Source organism: Anastrepha ludens, chromosome 5 (genome assembly GCF_028408465.1).
Source record: "Anastrepha ludens isolate Willacy chromosome 5, idAnaLude1.1, whole genome shotgun sequence".
Taxonomy (NCBI): domain Eukaryota; kingdom Metazoa; phylum Arthropoda; class Insecta; order Diptera; family Tephritidae; genus Anastrepha; species Anastrepha ludens.
In genome coordinates this window covers 37,204,858-37,226,452 of record NC_071501.1, presented here as the reverse complement: position 1 = coordinate 37,226,452, position 21,595 = coordinate 37,204,858, and the positions used below count along the sequence as shown (strand labels likewise).

General features: G+C 38.3%; 1 protein-coding gene across 1 annotated transcript; it reads left to right on the top strand.

Annotated features, from left to right (window-relative positions):
- The first annotated feature begins 565 nt into the window (after positions 1-565).
- LOC128864665 (brain-specific homeobox protein) lies at positions 566-16,964 on the top strand. The gene is made up of 4 exons (XM_054104421.1): positions 566-1,017; positions 10,205-10,599; positions 10,792-11,094; positions 16,214-16,964. Exons 1-4 carry the CDS (start codon positions 566-568, stop codon positions 16,792-16,794), a joined length of 1,731 nt encoding a protein of 576 aa, XP_053960396.1. The 3' UTR covers positions 16,795-16,964.
- The last annotated feature ends 4,631 nt before the right edge of the window (positions 16,965-21,595 follow it).

Sequence of the window (21,595 nt, the reverse complement as noted above, 5' to 3'; positions counted from 1 at the left end):
GGCAACTGGGGTGGCGTTGTGGCTCATAACGCTTTTGGGAGCGGGGAGTAAACGCTTTGATGCTACAATTTGCATTGCAATTTACTCGTAAAAGCACATAAGCGCAGCAAAGTAACTACAACAACAAGAAAGACTGCAAATCTAGCTGGTAAAGGGATGGGTAGTTACTTGCTTCCGTTGTTGCTGTTGTTATTGCCAGGATGATTGTTGGCTGCTGCTGCTCCTGCTCTTGCTCCTGTGCCTGCAATGGCAGTCAATGCAGTCTTCTTAGCAACTTAGAGTGATTTACGGTTGTTGTGCGGTGATTGAGCCAACAAATCGCGCTCAACTGTCGACGGAAGCAGAACGCGCGCATTTCGTAGTCCTGCCAAAGAATTTGTCACACCGCGGCTCTTCAGCGTTAAGCGCTCAGTGTCAATTGAATTAAAAATAATAATTTCGCAAAACTATTTATTTCACAATAATTTGTTGGACAATTAAAATACATATGTACATATACACATGCATACATATATAAGGCCTATAAAAAAATAAAAAGAATCGTCGGTAAACACCACAATTAAAAATGTCCATACAAGTTAGTGAACGCATCGTAAAATCGCCGCAATCACTAATGGCCACCGCAAGTGGTAACAGTCTTGCCGTGGCCCAGAGCAATGGTGTGGACGCCAGCAAGCAGCAAATCGCTACAATTGTCACGGCAAAGACGCCATTCTCCATTGAACATATTTTGTGTCAAAATTTAAACAACAACAACAATAATACTAGTGGCAATATCACCAACAGCAATAATAATAATAATAATAATAACAATAATAACAATAGTAATAATGTTAGCGTCAAAGTGAAAGCCGCCATCGGAAAATTTGGCAAAAATAATTGTGATAATGAAAAGTTGAAATGTGCATCGCAACAGCAGCAGCCGTCGCAGCAACAACAACAGCAGCATCCAAAGCATTCGCCCTTAAGCCCATTAGATGAGCATGAGGAGTATATGCGGCTTGTGGCACAACAGCGGTAATTTTCGAAATCACACTTAATATCATGACGAAATTTTTTTAAAGAAAAAAAAATGTATAATCTTAATATTAGTTTGAGGAAAATATTGCAGCTTAAACTTTTTTTATGGTCGATCTTTCGCTCCTGGGCGATGCTACGACTACTGATATTCGTGCAACTTGGATTATTTCTGTGATTATATTGGCATTCCAGAATATTTTTTTAGTGTGAAAGGTCACCTTGACAACGAGCCTAAACTTTAGATTGTTTAAGCGATACTTAACGAAAGATCGGACACTACAACCATCTGCCTACAAAATAATAATTCGCAATTTTCAAAATTTTCTTACATCCACAGAAGAAAGTATTTTATTTTTGCCGCTAATGCCTCAACCTAAATTATTGCAAGTTCAGAGTCTATAATTTTTCTCGACAATTTCGGCAAGAGAAACAAACTCTATGAAACAATTAAAAAAAAAAAAATGGCAAAAAAGCTTTCCCATTATAAAGAACTTCTAAGGGATTTCCAAACAAATTCTTTAGGACTGAAAATTGAAAGCTTCTGTTCAATATTTTTTAAACTTGTTAATCAGCTCTACTTCTATGTGCTGTTTATGAAATCGTTTTTCACAATTGTTTCCTGAAATTTTATCGAAATGCATGGCAGAGCATGGGGGGCTGCCGTAGACGAATGGGTTGGTGCGTGATTACCATTCGGAATTCAGAGAGAACGTAGGTTCGAATCTCGGTGAAACATCAAAATGAAGAAAAACATTTTTCTAATATCGGTCACCCCTCGGCAGGCAATGGCAAAACTCCGAGTGTATTTCTGCCATGAAAAAGCTCCTCATAAAAATATCTGCCGTTCGGAATCGGCTTGAAACTGTAGGTCTCTCCATTTGTGGAACAACATCAAGATGCACACCACAAATAGGAGGAGAAGCTCTACCAAAGACTCAAAAAGGGTATAAGCGCCAATTATATATATGCAGGGTACGGCACTCGAAGTGTGTAACCAATTAAAAAGGCCATACATTACTTTTATTAAATTCAAAGTAAATAATGTACAGAAACGAATCGCAAGCTGGTGAATTTTTTAGTTCGGACCTTGCTCTCCAAAACGGCTCAAAGAGAATAATCCATCGGATTCGCGCCTGGTAAATTTGAGAGCCTTTCTATGGACATTATGAAGTTCGGAACGTTGTTTTTTAGCCATTCTTGATTCACTTGAGCTTTGTGAGATGGTGCCGAGTCCTGTTGAAACGTCGATGGTCTGCCACCGAATGTTTGTCTGCCCAAGGGTTCAAATCAACCTCCAGTATACTTTCCCGATAATATTTCACATTTACCTTCATGCCAAGCTCGATGAAAACGATTGGAGAGCGCCTTTCTGCGGTTAGAGCGTCTCAAACCATTACCTGTGACGAGTGCTGCCGCCTGGTGACCAATCGATTACTCGAATTCTCTTATGAACAGTCGGTCAAATAAACCCTATCCCAATAAACCCTAGCAATTCGTAAACTCCCAGTTCAATTCGAAAAATTTTCTCGTCAGAAAACACAATGTTCGGAAATTGACCGCTTTCGCCCACGCGAAACAACTCCTTCGCTCTCACAAGTCTGACTTGTTGGTGCTTTGGTGTAAGATCATGCGCCTTTTGAGTCTTGTAAGGCTTGACTTTGAGATCATTTTTCAGTATACGACGGAAGCTACGGTCAGATATTTTCAGTTCTTATGCCATTTGATTAGCACTTCGTCGGGGATTTCGTTTAAGTCGCTTCTTCATTTTTTGAACCATTTAACGTAACGTTGCAGTCTTTCGATGACCACCTCCATGACGTTTCGTGATGCTAAAAGTATCATTGTAACGAATAACGGTGTGCTAAACAAAATTTTTATTAACTTTAAAGTGCTCGAGCTTACGAACAATTGCTGGTTGTGATTTTCCATCCCAATATAATGCAATCGCACTATTACGTTTGAAATCCATTACTGATTTTCTTTATTCGCGTTTACTCTCTGGACTCATTAACCAACTAACAGACAGCCGATACCCGTGCATCAGCTGCGCAAGCGGTCTGAAGTTGATTACACTTCGAGTGCCGGACCCTGTATATATATATGACTTCGCATGAAAGTCTGACAAGTCATACTTTCTCTAGATTATTATGAACCAAAAACAAACTGGGACACTTGTTTGTTCTGACTTCAATCCTCTGTAACTTGAGAAAGGTTCAATCAATTTTGAAAAGACAAAAGCCAATATAAAGTATTCAATTAAGTATTCAATCAGTATTTTATTATAAAAGGAGAAAGTATATTAGTATATCATGAAAGTTTAATTTTACAACTCAAACTTAAAGTGGGACAGTAATGAAAATATCGAAATGCTTGTAGATGTTGCATGGAGTTTTGATGACATCTATTGGAATATTTTTCTACCACTAATCTGTCGTTTGCGCAATTATCTCTCAATGTGAGCCCACAAGTGCTGAATGAGACTGAGATCTGGGCTCTGAGGAGGATGAGGCAATACTTTTTTTACACTGTAAAGCAATCAGCTCTTACAATCGGCGAAGAATGCTTTGGGTCGTTGTCGTGCATGAAGGTGAACGTTACTGGTAACTGTAATATTGGAATATGAACCTTCAACATTTCTGATTACTCGTTTCAGTCATAGTATCTTCAATAAAACAAAACGTGCGCACTCACTTCCCTAATCTTACATGGCCGTCACCATGTTTCACAGTACCGACCACATTAGACGGATTGATCGCTGTACCTTCCCTTTTCCAGACAAAACAGCGGAAATAAGTTTAATTTCAGCTCGTCGATGAAAATAACGTTGCTCCAAAATTCATTCGGATTGCTAATGTATTATTTAGTAGATATAGTTCAACCTTTTTATTCACATGAATCCTTGAAAGAAGGCGATTTTTTCGAGTGTACGATCTGCATTCGTTAATGTGCAGAAAATTTCTGAAAGTTTGTGGGTGTACGTCCACAAAAGATTTGGCAATATTAACTGCCGAAATGTTCAGGTTCTCGTTTATGAAATGTATAATTCTTCTCCTGGTCACATTTGAGAACTCTTGCAGTACCACTTTTCTTGTATTCTTTCAATATATTAAATACTGTCGACTTGGGGTTTTTAAAATTTCCGGGATCGGACGCACACTTTTCCTTCCGAAATGCAGAAATAAAACTAACTTCTGCAGTTCAGTTATAAAAGAAAAATAACGGAATACAGTTAGGTAACTTAAATATGCTAGGGTGTCCCATTTTTTGTTTGACTTTGAAAAATTATGCTATTGCGGTTATTTAAGTAATAACGTAAACGGAGTTGCCGTTACTATTAAAACAACAATTGTGCATATTGAACAGTTAAAAATTAAATATATTCAACGCGCAAATGATTTCTTAAAAATTCGTGAATAGGTTCTTTATTTATATATATTTTTTGAATATGGGCACCCCCGTTTATTTTTGGTTCCCAGTGTACTCGTATATGTATACACTTAGATAAATATTTTTTTTTTAATAAACAGCTTGCAAGTGTTACATACCAAAGCGTTCTTTTTCATAAAGAATCTGCTGAGTATGAGTAGTACCCCCAGCAAGATCATCTGGGACGCACTATCCGTCGTAACAACTTCAACAATTTGTAGTACCCAAGAGTAGCCTTGGGTTTCAGACGCATACTGGGGCATCTCTCTCAAAACAAAACAGAAATTGCATGTATGGCGGTTCGAGGCCTTCAAGTGATGATCAGACATTCATTCATGCTTATCATGCTACTCTTCACACCTTGGAGCGTAAATTAAGATTCAAGGCAATCAAGTTCTACAGGGCAATTAAGGAAGTGGTGGATTGGTTGCTTGCTTCTGTTTCTCGTTGCTTGTGCGTTCGAAATTAGTTGGGGAATGACTGACTTCCCTTTCGACTGCATTCGAATACTTCAGTATTAGGCTCATCCGGGCTCCCGGTCACGGTAACATAGAGGGAAACTGCTGAGCTGGTGAGTTGGCGAAACAGGGGACCCTGGAGACAGGTTTTATCGTAAAATGAGAGAATCAGGGCTTTCTGGAGAATTTGAGGTCTACTTCTGTAAGCATGGGCCTCGCGCCAACTCAGCGAGCGCTGGGATAATGCGGAAACATGCAGGGTCGCGAGATCCTTCCAATCCCGTGTAGATCAAAAACGCTCGAGGGAATTTCTGAGGCTAACAAAGCAGCAGCTCTGGAATTGGGTGCGTATTCTTAACGGACATTGTCTGTTAGGGGTCCATGCGGGATTGCTTCAAATCCTTTCTGCAGAAGCTGTCCGGAGGATGAGGTGGAATCATCTCAACACCTTCTTCTCAGCTGCCGTGCTCTCATCGGGCAAAGATTTCGACAACTGGGCTCTTATGATACCATACACCTGGTGAAGTTCTACAACAGCTTGAACCGGTTAATACAAACGTAAATTGCCACTGTTGGTCGTCATCCTCTTATCCAAATCCCCTTTTTCCTGTTCTTGCACCTGTCTGGGTTCTTCTCTTTCGTTGCTTTACTCGAGAAAGTTAAGTCCGTCGTGAAAATGCAAGCAAGCTTTTACACAAACAAAGCATAATTTCTGCTTTTGCTAATACAGTGAAAAGAAACTTAAGTGACTAAAGATATGCTCTATTACTCCATCAACACTTACTTTAATTCCAATAGTGGTAGAATACAAGATTGCGCTTTCGCAAGGGTCGTGACGTCAGTACAGTAAATAAACAAACAAACATAAGAGGAAGTGTAAGCGAAAGCAAATGAAAGCTTGCAAACACAAGATATTATATGTATACAAATCCGTAATCTCTCAGAGACACAGTTTGGTTTTAGCAGGAGGCGATCTACTGTGATTGCGGCCATGGTGGTGAAGCAGATGGCAAAAGAGGCGATCAGCGAAGTTAGATGGAAAGCGGCACAAAAGTGTACAGTTTGATTATTACCTAAGGCGTTAAAAACGTGTTCAATTTCGCAAAATGGGAAAAAAATTCCCGTGCTCTCCGTGGTTTGGAACTTCCAGCATACTTGAGAAAAATTATAAGAAGCTACTTGGAGGATGGAGTACTGGTATGCGATACGAAGAAAGGCGTCACATAGTATTATATAAAGTATCTGGAGGTTAGCCACAAGATTCTGTCCCAGGGCCGCTGTGATGGCATTCGACCGTTGAAAATCACTAAAGGAGCAATTCAAAAAATTACATTGTCACTAAACATTTACTGATAGTGTAAATCTTTAGTGATAATTAACATTTTTCAGTAACGGAACTCTGCTTTTGGAAGAATAAAAATAAGAATATTTGAGCTGAAGCCGTATAAGGAAATGTTTCAAAATAAACCATAAGTTCGATTAGTTAGAAGTTTTTACCGCACCGCAAGTAGAAAAACATAATTATCGAAATATTTATTTTGCTTTATTTAATTAACTTTCCACAATTACCGTCAGTGATATTTTGGCTTGTGGATCGATGGACAATTCTGGCAAAAGAAAAAAGTATTTCCACTAGCGTGGAGGAAAGAAGAGGTGTGTAGTATTTTAAAAACATTTTTCTTTATAAAAGGAAAGCATTTTTTTATAAGATGCTCGTATCATCGTCATTCAAGTATGAGATTATTTCGGTTGCTATATATATATGTATATTAGGCCGAGTCGATTTGTGGGGAGGCAAAAAAATCGCCCATTGCTCTGTGAAAATCATATTCTAGGGATCAAAATAAGAAACTTTGCCGAAGGAAGGAAAAGGAAGTTAATCACAAAAGTTTCCATAGTCCAAGATAATTTTCCGATACATATATTTTTTTCTTCGTACGAAAAGCTTATTTCTGATTAGAATTTTCTTTATGTGAATAAAATCCAGGCGTGTTATTAAATTATCTGATATCTTCGAATAAATTAAATTAGGCAACCCATTTTAACTTTATTTTATCTAAATACATACGAAACAAAATTGTAAATAAAAACTTTAACTCTCTTTGTTCATGAATTAATTTTAACTCCCCAAGTTCATGAATTGGAGTGAAATTAACCGCAGTGTGTCGTTTACGTCAAAAAAAAAGTGTTTCTACCGAAGGTTAAAGATAATGTTTCACTGAAAATTTAGTGATATTGAAAAAAATTAACTACCACTAAAGGCTTAGCAACAATGCTATTTTTTTACCACCCCCAAAAATGGTAGTGTTTGTTAATTTTTTTCACTTCTTCTTTAACTTGATACTGGAAAAGATCGTGCGGGCCGCAGAACTTAATCGCTCAGCTATAGTTTTTCGTAAGAGCGTACAATTGTTGGCGTATGCCGATGATATTGAATGCATCGATCTTAACAACTGCGCTGATAGTTCTGCCTTTTCCCAACTGGATAAAGAAGCAAAGCGAATGGTGGTAAACGAGGCGAAACGAAGTACCTTCTGTCATCAAACAAACAGTCGGCGCACTCGCTCATCGCCCGTGCTAACGGATGGAGACTAAATTTCCGCCCGCCTATCTGATGTTAAAAGCTATTACTATAGTTGCCTATGAATTTGTTTGATTCCAAAAATTAACAACCAGCTTAAATTTTACTAAAATATGAGCGGGCATATAAAGTTTAGTTTGGACCCAGTTTAGTTCCCTTTCATCATTGATAATATTAAAATATTTATGTAAAATTACAATTTATTCAAAATGATCGCCTTTTGCTTTAATGCCAACTCTTATTATAAATATTTTTTATCCGTATAAAGAATATTTTCATAATTGTTCCATGAGCCAGTTGCCTCGATTATTTGCAAGTAAAATCCAAGCTGTCTCCAGAGAAATATTATATCTGGCCGTATTAATTCAACAACGCTCGGTAATATGTTGGCCAGGTGGTTAAAACAACTCAGACCGGACAACTTTAAAATGGGATGCCTTTCCTAGCTCAATACTTAGTCCAAATATTGCTCATTATGTCTTCTATTTGTTACGTTCGATGGCGTCAACTTGGTTGAGGCGTACAGCACACTGAAATGCCAGAAATTGTGTTGGTTCGCGTATCGCCGCAAACAGGAGGAATTATTTCGACATTGAATCTGTCGAATTTGTTTGCTGAATTCTGAAAATGGGCGGCCGCCGTAACCGAGCGTGTTTGTGTGTAAATACCATTCTAAAGTGCAGATGTACGAAATTGTACCTATTGTTAGAAATTTTTTTCTAATGGACGTGGCGTAAAACTGAAGATCCATCCATTTGTAGAAAACATCAAGGCGCACTCTACAAATAGGAGGAAGAGCTCGACCGAACACCCAAAAAAGATGCAGTCAGGGTGTAAAATGTTTTTATGCTCCAATGAAAACGTGTAGGTCACTGACGATAAGCTAGTCAGTATTAAAAATCTTGAGTTAGAGTGGCCAGATTGTGACTATATTTCGCTTCACACAAAAGATTGAAGTTAAGTTCTTGTTACCAGTAGTAGCTGTCATACATTGAATACCTCCTTGACTTGGAAGTAGACTCTCCGAAGTGCCATTTGCTCAGCAATCTGTTGAATCTTGTTGCCCGGATACTCTATGGAAAACGTATTACAATTGGCAGGAAGCATGAGGGGAAAAATAATGAGATGGCGCCTATCGTGGTTCCGTTACTTTGCGTTCAGCGAATTTGACAATGAGTTACGTGGTTTTAGCGCAGTATGGCCATTTTCGTAACTTGATTTAGCATTTTTTTTTTGTTATTTAGTCTCGGAGTTTTAGTTCTTTATTCATGACATTTTTCTAGCCTGTTCTAATTAAAATGTAATGTTTATAATTTTGTAAGATATACATTTTTTAAAAATTAGTTCAATAATTCACTCAGCTTTATTTAGCTTTACTTTTTTTTAACATCTGGTAGCATTGCCGCGATTGCAGTTGTTGTTGGTGTTCTTCTGCCTTCAGCAGTAAAATTTTTCTCTCACTACTGCAGTGTTGCCTAGTTTTAGATATAAAAAAGCACTAAAATGCCCACTTAAAGAAAATAAAATACCAAATTTTTATTGAATTACTTAAAGAACTTTGTATGCGTGACAAATTGTCTTTAGAATGTGCTTTTTTTTAAATAAATGTGTTATGCTTATGTACAATTTAATTTATAAGTTTTTTTTGTTAAGCAAGACCATTTGAGGTTATGTAACTAGATAAGGTAGTCTTTTTGTAAAAATGTCAGTATAGTTTCTTTAGTATTTTCTGGTATTTTGTGGCTTATTTAAAAAAAAAAAGATTACACCTCTATGCTTTCAATCCGCATTCAGTAAATTCCAACGCCTTTTAAAATGTGTAAAAATGTTTTCCATCTTAAGAATCTTTTCAATCTCATTTAATATTTTTGCATAACCTTAAATGGAGCCAAAAATTAAATTTGCACTTTCAAAATATCAAATAACGTGTCGTCACGCACTCTCTGATGGGCGCAATCTTCTTTCCATCATTCTTGGGCAGGAAGAGTATTAATACACTTAGAGGGAGGATATGGCTGTCGTTGGCTGTGGATATAAACAACTATTTCATAAGCGGATTGAGAATTGTGTGTTGGACGAATGAAACAATAAGAAAATAACGCACTGCTTAAAAATCTTACCTACTTACTTATGTGGCGCTACAACCGTGTGCGAGTTTTGGCTGAATCCAAAATAGCGCGCCAGCTATTTCTGTCCTGCGCTCGCTGGTGCCGGTTAGAAATCACGCGCGCTGACAGGTCCTGCAGCATGTTGTCCTTCCAACGAAGATTTGGCCTTCCCCTTTCTCGCCTTCCTCTTTGGGCTGTCATGTCGTAAACTAGCCTTGCTGGAGCGCCGCTCTTTATATAGCTCATACAGCTCGCTGTCCCACCCATCACAATACTTAGGGAGAATTTTTTTCTCAAAAGCTTACAAAACTTTCTCATCTGCTATTGGTATGTTCCATCTGTACCTGTAGAACTCAAGAGCCGCACAGTGGCGAATAGCCGCATATGACTTGCGAACCGCAGGTTGCCGATCCCTGTGCTAGGTGAATGAAATAATAAGAAAATAGCGCTTTAAAAACACCTACTATTATTTTCGGTGCCTCTTTTTCTACGTAGTTTTTAACATTTTGGCAGGCTGGACCACCAACGACCGCTAGTAAACTATTTAATTAGTAAAAATATAAAATTTAGTTTTCTGTAAAGTAATTTCCATTTTCACTCTTCTTCAACAGCTTCAAGCCAACCGAACGTCCTAATTTCTCTTCCGCTTTAACCGCACCCTCTTCGATCTCATCATCTTCGTCCGCTTCACTGCCATCGCCAACGCTCCTGCATGCAGCAGCCACACACGCACATGCAAGCAATAACAATAACGGAGCAACACTGATTTCGACACATCAAATTACTTCACCCACAACAGCCAGCAGCTATTTGACGCAATCCGCACAGCAAGTGACAGTACCACCGCCACCACTACCACCACCTGCACCACAACATCCGCATCCAGCGTCGGTGTTGTATCCAAGTGCAGCATACAGTGACCATGGCTTCTTACAAATGACGCTGGGCTACTTGTCGCCCTCCTCGGGTGCCTACAAATCAGTGGACCCTTATTTTCTGTCGCAGGGTAAGTTTTCAACCATAGGAATAATGTAATTAACACCACATGCATAATGTGTGAGTGTGTGTGTGTATGTGAATTCGATAAAAATAAACTTAAATACAAATTAAAAACACCAAACTTTTCCGATTCAATTAGACAACTAACCCCTAAACTTTAATTAGACATTATTTCATAAAAATATTTGTATTTTTTCAGCAAGCCTGTTTGGTGGGGGGCACCTTTTCGGTGGCGCCGGCTGTGTGCCCGAATTGGCTTTGGGCTTGGGTATGGGTGTGAATGCATTGCGGCATTGCCGACGGCGTAAAGCGCGTACTGTCTTTAGCGATCCACAACTGTCGGGGCTGGAGAAACGTTTCGAGGCACAGAGGTATCTATCCACACCAGAACGTGTCGAGTTGGCTACTGCATTGGGTTTAAGTGAGACACAGGTGAAGACGTGGTTTCAGAATCGGCGTATGAAGCATAAGAAACAGATGAGACGACGGGACCACACAAATGGTGAGCTGTCCTTTTTATTTTATTATAATATAAGTGTGGTAAATTAACCAGTTTCAATTTTTTTTTTTCTTTTTTGATTTTTTTTTTCATAAATATTTACAAATGACTAAAAATCAACTTAAATAATGACAACTTTATACAATTTTCAATCTACATAACTTTTATGGAGTATTTTTATGGAGGTTTGACGTGGCTAGGTTTAGTTTTTCATATCTGGGCAATTTCAAAAGAGCAATTTTTATTTCAAAAGTGTCGATGTTTTTTTAATTGCAATAAGTAAAAGATTTTTATAGGCTGAAATAGTCCATAACGTAACGTTGATAGGTTAGGTTAGGTAAGGTGGCGCACTCTGGCCTACTACAGACCCACTATGATGCCACTAAAGTTACTCTTTTCACCTAACCCTGCGGATCCACCCGCGTAACGTTGTAACGTTGATGCTTTGATTAAATTTTCATTAACTCTTTGGCATCAATAGACCCGAATTTTATTTTTCATTTCAAGAAGTCGATCGTTTGATGTATATTAAGATTATCATAACCCAAAAAAATTGGCCAGAATGAGTTCCAACCCTTCGATATCTAACTTATAGATGAGAATGTTTCCTTACTTTTGCTTAGGGAGGTATATATACATATATACATATATATTAGGGCGGGTCGATTTAAAAATCGCTCATTGCTCTGTGAAAATCGTATTCTAGGGATCAAAATAAGAAACTTTGCCGAAGGAACCATACCTCTAAAACGAATTCTGATGTCCCCCAATTTAAAAATATCACCATTTTTGGCTAAATGGCTATGTTTTTTCTTTATTTTTATTTATTTATAATAATATTTATTATTTATTTATAATACTACCTATTTACAAATGTAAATGAAAAAATTAATTTAAGTGGGTTATAGAAAAGAAACTAAAAAGTTCGACCCGAATTGGGGGACATCAGAATTCGTTTTAGAGGTATGGTTCCTTCGGCAAAGTTTCCTATTTTGATCCCCAGAATATGATTTTCACAGAGCAATGGGCGATTTTTTTGCCTCCCCACAAAAGACACTAAAAGTTCGACCCAAATTGGGGGACATCAGAATTCGTTTTAGAGGTATGGTTCCTTCGGCAAAGTTTCTTATTTTGATCCCTAGAATATGATTTTTACGGAGCAATGAGCCTAATATATACATATATATATTTCTCATGGTTCCAAGGAAAAACCGCATTGAGCCTCCTCAATTGAGGTAGTAAACTGTAAACTCTGAAGCCGTTTTTTCATTATTGACGAAATTACTGATTTTATTAGCTGTTACTTTCATCGGCCAAACGAGCGAATTCTTCTTAAGCAGATTTCGGAAAACCAGCGATGTTAAATTGCATATTCATGCCTTACCGCAAGATAATGGCATCTCTACAAAACTCTGGCTACTTCATTTCAACGCGAACGCGCGTGAATAAACATCGCCGGGACTAAAAATTAATGCTCATCCATGACCATTCATGCCTTAAAAGTTGCACGACTGCCCGGTGAATAAGGCAGTAGATCTCACACTTGGATGCTGTACTTAGCTAATGAAAAATTCGGAATGAGCCGACGCTTAGTCTTGGTGTTACACTTATAACCTTAGATGTCGCATCTCTTGGTCAAGGACCCAGCGAAGCTGAAAAAAAATCCTGAAGCTGGAATGAAACCTTTTGGTTTGCATTCGAAAAAGAAAGCTTCAGAGTAAACAGCTGACGGCCACTGGCTGTTCGTTTTTATGCAGAATTTCCAATACCAGTTTACCTATGCCTATAAAAAACCACATCTCATATACAGACCGGCAGTAAAATACTTTAGTAGTGCCCCTGTAACCAAGTGTGCCGTTGGATAAAATGAAATATCCGTTCTTTCAGCGGATATTAAAGCTATCAAACTAGTTCATGAGGTATTCAAAGTTCATGTATAGAAATTCAGATATACAATTAAAATTGAACGCAAAATAAATTAATAAACTCATTATTTTCATTGCACTATATACTAAAGTTATATATTTAGGGTCACACAAATTTCATTTAATATTTTTTAAGAAATATTAGCGCATGAACCGTTTTACGCTTCAAGGTTGATCGCTGGCTGTTTATAATGAAACCTGCCTAGCAGAAAATTCGTTCAGACGTAATTGTAGGCGGGGTACACACGGGCAGAAATGTCCTTGCCTAAATCTGCAGCGGCTGTTATTGGCTTTCCGTCACTTTGAATAAAAATGTAAACATATAAGAAATAAGGTATTTTATCCAAATCGTGGTGTGTATCGTGATGTTTTTCTACAAGTGAAGAAACAAACCTACAGATGATTTTTATGAAGAGCTTTTTCATAGCAAAAATGCACTCATAGGCTCGCTATTGCTTGCAAAACCGTGCATTCTGTGCCGATGGGTAGTTTGCCAAGCATCTTCCAAGCGGAGGTGTATACCATCTGTCTGTGTGCAGAGTTTAACTTAGATAGGAACTTCCGGAATGAGCGAATTTCCGTTCTGAGCGGCACTAAAGGCTTCCTGTAAGCTTAAGTCGTCAGTAGTCCGTGAGAGTATCGAGAAATAGAATCTGTTAAGTACACACAATCGAATCCGGATGCATTGGCAAGAGACTGCGACCTCGCCATTAATAGGACCCGAGCCCTCGCTTGCTATGGGATAACACACTGTCAAGGAGAAGCTTAGAAGTGAAGAGCTAATGCTAAGAGAGGTTAGTTGGCACCAAACTATAGGGCTACGCCAAGCGAAATCCATACTGGGGCGATGCTACCAAAAGGTTTAAAAATCTCATAACTCTCCCCAAGGATAAACTGAGAATGGTTATGGGCATTCTCGCAGGCCATTGCAGACTGCGTGGTCATCTGCACATGATCGGGATATGGTCCATTGACTCCTATCGTTTCTGTCACCAATCCTACGAGACTCCAATGCACCCTTTCCTTGAATGTAGCGCTTAAGTACGGAGAAGGTTTAGACTTCTCGACCATTTGCAGCCAGAAGAAAGGCACAAACGCTCAGTCTAACCCAGCTCTATTTTAAGTATAATAAGAGAACTGGGTCTGGATGGAGGCACAAAAGGCCATAAGGTCGAAGTGCAGACCTCCAATAAATCTAAATTATTGCTTATCAAGGGGCAACCACTATTAGAAAAAACCTTTTCTATCAATTGGTATTTCGTGCTCACAGTGTACCTGGATTTCGAAGCCGGGCACTACCGATTGATAGTCACGCACCAACATATTCGGCTACGGCGTAGTAAATCATATAATGCGCACTACCGATACGTTCGACAGCTCTAGCGGATAGCATATACTGATGTACATTTTAATCATCACATGCAATCCGACTTAGAGCTTTACCTTCCGTGTGGTAGATAAAATTACAATTTATAAGGCCACATGTCATAGACGTACTCTGCATGCGGTTGGAGGTGTTTCAGCACTTACTTTATCATTAATATTGAGAGATTGAAACGTCTAAAGGATATCTTTCAATGCTTAGAACTCCTGCAACTATCACACCTTTACTTGCACTGCATCGTTTCGTGTACCATTCTGGCCCTATTATTTTGGTAGTACTCCAAGCAATAAGACGTTTTCATTCTGTACTCTCTTTTTTAAGAAAAATTTAATTTCTAATGAGTTTGTAGAAAATGAAAGTAGAACTTTCGTACCTGTAAGCAAGACTTCCTATTCGCAGGGATTTGTGGCGGTCTGTCATAATTTTCCAGATGTTTGTAACAGACTCAAGAGGCTTCCGAACTGTTTGATTATATGAATGTTTAAGGTATGTAGTTATTATTAGAAACTACTCTTAATCGTAGACGTTCAAAAGGTCATTGTAATGCCACAAAATCAATTTGGAAAAGACCTCAATGAACTGTCCGGCGCAACTTCTTCTTCTTCATCTTTATTGCAAGCCCTGGTCTTGTTTTTCCAATGAAAAAAATAACAATATATTATGGTTTTTTTAAATAAAATTTTAATTATTGCATCATTCGCATCGGGATCCAGTCGTGCAAAACTCCTGCCAACGCTTTGGTGGTTTTCGATCTGGAGGTCGTGGTATTTTAAATTGAACTTTAATCACAATCTCTGCCAACCGATCGCGCCATTCTCTTTACATGCTGGTTCCATTATTTTCTTCTCTTGCGGCTTCATTTTACTAAGTAAGTGGTTTCGCACATCTATCATATCCCCCGTTTCGTTAAAGATCGCGCCTTGTGTAGTCAGCTTTGCATTTCGACGGTGGATATTATTGCGGCCGCCGTCGCCGAATGGATTGGTAAGTGACTACTATTCGGAATTCAGAGAGAACGTAGGTTCGAATCACGGTGAAAGATCAAAATAAAGAAAAACGTTTTTTTTAATAGCGGTCGCCCCTCGGTAGGCAATGGCAAACCTCCGAGTGTATTTCTGCCATGAAAAAGCTGCTCATAAAAAATATTTGCCGTGTTGTTTGACGTTTAAGCGGAAAATTATCTTTGGTCATTCACTTGAATTTTGGTGTACTTGAATGAAAATACGAAAAAGTGAATACGATGAAACCGAAGTGTCAATAAGACCCTTTGGTTTCGCTAACCGTGCGTGCATGCCCAGGCCCTTGACTTCTCTATAAGTACCTACACTTCCCCCAAGTTCGACGCGCATTACTTTCCACCCACCCAGGATGACTCTAAATTGGCTCTTAGTCGCGCCGGGACTAGAATATTTTTTTTTTGTCAAAGTTGACAAGATGTGAAAAAATGGTAAAAATAAATTATGTCGTGTTAGATGCCTGAAGTCAATTTGAGAGTTTACTTTCCAGTGGTGGAAAAAAATCTAAACGGCAGCGAGATAGTTTCAGCCAAGCACAGCGCTACTTTAAAACAATTCCTTTTAATAAAGAATCTCCTCTACATTTGCAATATTAACAACAAAAGTATGATGAAATTTGCTGGTGGCAACATAGTTAGGAAAACTCGACAAAGTTTTCTTCTCCATTAACTTCACGCTTTTGGGACTGTATTTGTTGGAAACACTAAATATTTTACGTAATTTCATTTTTGCAAACTGCACAAAAGTATAAACTTTCCTTACAACTTTGATTAAACTTCATGAAATCCCATTTGCAGAACCCGTTGACTTTTCACGTTCAGATGGCAGCGGGAGTGGCAGCAGCAGTAGTCACAGTGCAAAAAGCAGCAATAATACTTCGATATCATCTCACGGCAATAATACCACCACCACCAGCGGCAACAACAACAACAATCAGAATAGCAATACGAATAGAAGTAATAATGGAGGGGAAAATACAAATGGCGGTGAAAAGAGTTTCGCTGCGCAGGCTTATGCGCGCGAACAACAACAGCAACAGCAGCACGCCACTCATCAACAACATACACTTCCCCTCCCCCACCCTCACGCACATCAAACACATTTACAATTACGTGGCAGTAACAATGGAAGCAATGGTGACTCATTGGGAGACCATCATCCTTCATTGATGCATGGAAATCTGGCTGTAGCGCCCCATCAACAACATTTGCAAATGTTGCGCAACATTTCGGGTGGCAATTTGGATAATGCCGTGGGCTTTCTGCAACATGACTACTCCACGGACGATTACTCGGATGTTGATGACGATGAGGAGGATGACGATGAGAGCAGTGATGTTGATATTGTGGGTGATACGAAACTCTATCATTTGACATAGTGCATAAAAAGCTATCAAGTGGATGATCATATGAAATAATCGTTTTTGCGAAAGATATGTGCTTCTGCACAACAATATGTACTTCTAAGGGTATATAATAGTATATATGTATTTTAAATAGGGAGCTTATAAAACAATTCTCTGAGTCGTGTAAATATGGTAATTGATGTTCCAAGAAACCCATAAATTTTAGAATAAAATGTATGACATACAAATTTAAGCAACAAGTCGTTTCGTATTTCGTTAAAACATGTGACGAATGCACTGTTAGCCCTCTCTATAGTAAGTACTTCACCCATAATCTCAAAATATTTTAGGTAAAGGATGATCACTTCAGAGGTATCGGATTTTAAATTGAAATAAAACAACGAAGATTCAAATTGATTGGGCAATCTTTATTATTTTACTATTTCCTTGCATGCAATTTTTTTTTAAGTTAAACCCTTTCCAATACTGACCACAACTGCGCCGTAATTCGGCCATCCGTATTACACCAATTTTGAATGACTTGCTGTAGAACTTCCGTCGGTATCTCGAGAATAACTTTAGTAATGTTGGTTTCCAATACCTCAAAGTAAGCTGATTTATCCACAAAGCATTTAGACTTTACATACCTCCACAAATAAAAGTCCAAAGGTGTGATATCATACGATCTTGGTGGCGAATCCACTGGTCCGAGACGAGAGATAAATTGCTCACCGAAACGATGATGCAGCAAATACATTTTTTTTTCACGGGCAACATGGCCGTCTTGTTGGAACCAAATATTATGGTGATCACGGGCTACAATTTCCAGCAGCAAAAAGTTATTTATCATGGCGCCATTCACTGTTACATTGGCTCCAGCCTCACCTTTGAAGAAATATGGGGCGATGATTCCTCCAGCCCATAGTCCCCATAGCCGCACCAAAGGGTTATTTTCAATGAATGTAATGACTGTTCTTGTATGGCTTCTGGTTGCTCTTTAGCCGAAATATGGCCATTTTGCTTATTAACGCAGCCATTAAGTCAAAAGTGAGCCTCATCGCTGGATAAAGTTTGGGTTCCAAACAAAATGCGGATCTTTGGCGAGTTTTTCAAGCATCCAACAACTGAAATTATGACGCTTTGTAAGATCGGTCGACTTCAAATCTTCGACTAAATGTATTTTATGTGCTTTCAAACCAAGATCTTTGTGTAAAATCGGCGCCGAATCGATTCCTCCGGGTCTTCGGCAGAACTCTCATTTACAGCAGCAAAAAACTTGACGGATACTTCTTGGCGTCGGTACAAGGTAGTCCGAAATGAAACCACTGCAATAATACGACAAGCGAAACGTTGGTACAGTTACTCAAAACTTGATCCGTCACTTCCAACAAGAGAACTGTGGCGCAACCTAAAAAAATTTAAAATCCATGGCAAGGAAAGTTCCGAATGTGAGATTGACCTTGATGAACTCAATGACTACTTCATTAGTGTTGGTAAGAAAACAAATTGTGCTCCTATTTTAAAAGAGTCCTCACTTTGTGCTACTCTAAAAGAACAGTTTCAATTTTTGACCGTTAGTGAGGTAGATGTCCTGAAAGCTTTATCCAAAATAAAGTCTAATGCTGTAGGCGATGATGGCATCTCGCTAAAATTCGTCCGTATAGTCATACAATATATAATAGGGCCCCTTACCCATAATAAACCATTGCTTGACTAGTTCATGTTTCCCAGCAGCATGGAAAAAGGCTATAGTTTTCCCAGTCGCAAAAAAGACAAATGCTAATATATTTATGCTGGTGACTATAGACCTATCAGCATACTGCCCGCATTTTCCAAAGTTTGCGAAAACTTGATGGCCACGCAAATTTCATCATTTGTACAGAACAATCGTCTACTCTCTCCACTACAATCTGGCTTTAAACAAAGTCACAGTTGCTCGACTGCAATGGTTAAAATAATGGACGACATTAGAATTAGTTTTGACAACGGAGACTTGACTCTACTTTGTTTACTTGACTTTTCTAAAGCATTTGACTCAGTGAATCACAAATTATTATGTTTGAAGCTTAAACACTATTTCGGCTCCAAAGACAGTGCGGTGAAGCTCATGGCCAGCTACCTTAGTGACAGAACGCAGAAGGTCAAGACCAGTAAATTAACATCTCAGTCACGATACGTACAAACTGGTGTTCCGCAAGGGTCTATTCTTGGTCCACTTTTATTCAGTCTTTTTGTCAATGATGTTTTTACCGTTTGTCAGTACGTGAATGTCCATGCGTATGCTGATGATATACAATTGTACTTGTCCAGTCGTATTGGTCTCGTTGAAGATTTATGTTTCAAAATAAACAGTGATTTGTCTGCTATTTCTGTATGGGCTAACGATAACTCATTATGTCTGAACGCGTCAAAGTCATATGTCTTACCTATATGTAATAGTGTTGTGCATGTTGACAATATCCCTAAATTGTGGATAGGTACAAGTTCCCTTACCTTTATGGATAAGGTAAAAAATTTGGGGTTTATTCTTAACACAAAACTTACCTGTGCTGACCATATAAATAGGGTTGTGGGGAATATTTACGCTACATTGCGAAAGCTGAGTGTCTCCGCAACATTCACGCCAGAGAAAACGAGGCGCAAATTAGTTCTCCAGCTAATTATGCCTCTCATCACCTACTCTGAGGTGGTATACAGCAAACTCGACTCCACATCTTGCCATAAACTTAATGTGGCGTTTAATAACGCCACGCGGTATGTATATGGGATTGGCAGATATGACCATATCTCTGCCTTCAGATCAAGGCTACTAGGCTGTTGCCTTAATAGCTATTTATCTGCTAGGAATTGCATATTTTTGTGCAAACTTATATTATTCAGGTCTCCTCCCTATCTGACAGAGAAGTTGATACCAGTAAGGTCTCGCAGACACAACAAATTCATCGTTCCAAAATTTAATTACCTACCATCATCTAGATTATTTTTCATTAACGCTACTAAAGTGTGGAACTCATTACCCGACACTGTGAAGGCTGGACTTAACAGATCTAACTTCAGGGCACAAGTCTATAATTATTTTAAAAGTGTTTGATTGCATTAAAGTAGCGCATTACATTTCTCTTTACATTCTCTAATTACTTGTACTATTTTTGTTTTTTTCTTGTTCTTTTCTAAATCCTTCTTTTCTTTTCATACTGCTATTTTTTTTTTTTTTTTCTTCTTCTTATTATAGTTAAGTTAAATATATTGGATTGATTTGTAAATGAACTGGTGTAAAATTTAGATTAAGAAACTTGTATGTTAAAAACATTCCAGTTTTTTTTTATAATATTGTTGAAGTACTATCAAAAGACCTTAGTCTTACTATGTACTATTTGTATAAATAAATAAATAAATAAATAAATAAAATACTCTCTGCACTTGAGGATGTACTTTGTCTAATCGGTCGAATATCATCTAATAAAGTAAAATGAACTTCAATTTTGACGATGGTTTATAGTGCGTTTGGTAGGCCGGTTATGTACACCATAAGTTGGCCTGAGCGCGCGATGAACACTTTTCACAGAGCGTCGATTTTCGTAATTCATTTGTACGATTTCCGTGATGAAATGGCAATAAATACTCAAAAAAATTATGTATTTAGTTTGACAGTAGTCCCGCGTGATCTGTCAAAAAAACCCCTATTGGAAATCTCTAGAAAAACCTCCAATTTGAACACCCGTTCTATATTATAGAGTCGATCAGCTATTATAGAGATTTTCAATATTATGTTGTGTTAGTTTGAAAAACTTTCCGCGACACGAAATAGACCGCTTTACTCTTAAAAATCATTTCGAAATATGGAAAACTCACTGCTAAAGTAAATATTTATGTTATTGTGGAATGTTGTGCGAATTTTTGAAAGAAATTTCTAACGCGAAAATGTACGTAACGAGTCTCGTACGAGTATACTAAAATTTGTGAAGAATGTTCTAGCAGTTCGATGTTCGTGTTGAACAGAAGGATCACTCAGCTTACTTGTGAGATAACTCGTCTAGTCTGATGAATGGAGCTTCCTTTTAAGGACAGCTATTGAAGCTATATCAACAAATTGAAGCTATATATCAAAGTCTATAATTTTGAACGCTTTTTCTGCGGTACCGCTGTCTTACTTCTCATACCTTTTGGGATCTCTGACAGACTTAGGTATTCGCAATTTTTAATCTCTTATTAGAGCAGCTAAGTGGCTCCACCGCCTGGGGAACAGAAGGGGCCAACTAAGTCCAAATAATTAGAAAGCGTACCTTGTTTTTATAAAACGTGTTCCGTGTATGAAAAACAATTTGAAGCATTTTTCCTATGTACACACCCTAAAGGTCCAAATATTCACGCGCATTTGCAGCAGAATATTTCAACAAGTCGAAGACCTTAATAAACAAATGGGTGCCGCGGTGAACCGAACTTAAAAACGATGACGACTTCGCCGCACGAAGCACAAAACAAAGTACCTCTCCAAAGCAAAATCAGCAGGTCTGGGTTTTATTTGTGACAAAACCGAACTTATCGTTGTGTAAAGCTGAAACAGTTTTAAGGAAAAGTAGTGTTAAAGAATCCGAAGACACAATTCGAGGACATTTACTTGGAGTAGACCTCAAATTCCGAATCATATTGAAAAAAGGCTTTCATGGGTTAAGCCAAATTCAAAACGAAATTGGGCAAACGAAATATTCACGAATGAATCTTCCCTTTGGGTGGATAGTTGCATACGTCGGTCCTGGTGTTATGCTGATACTCAACAACTTCAACGAACTATTAAGCATCCAGTTCAGGTTCATGTTTAGGGTTGCTTCTCCGA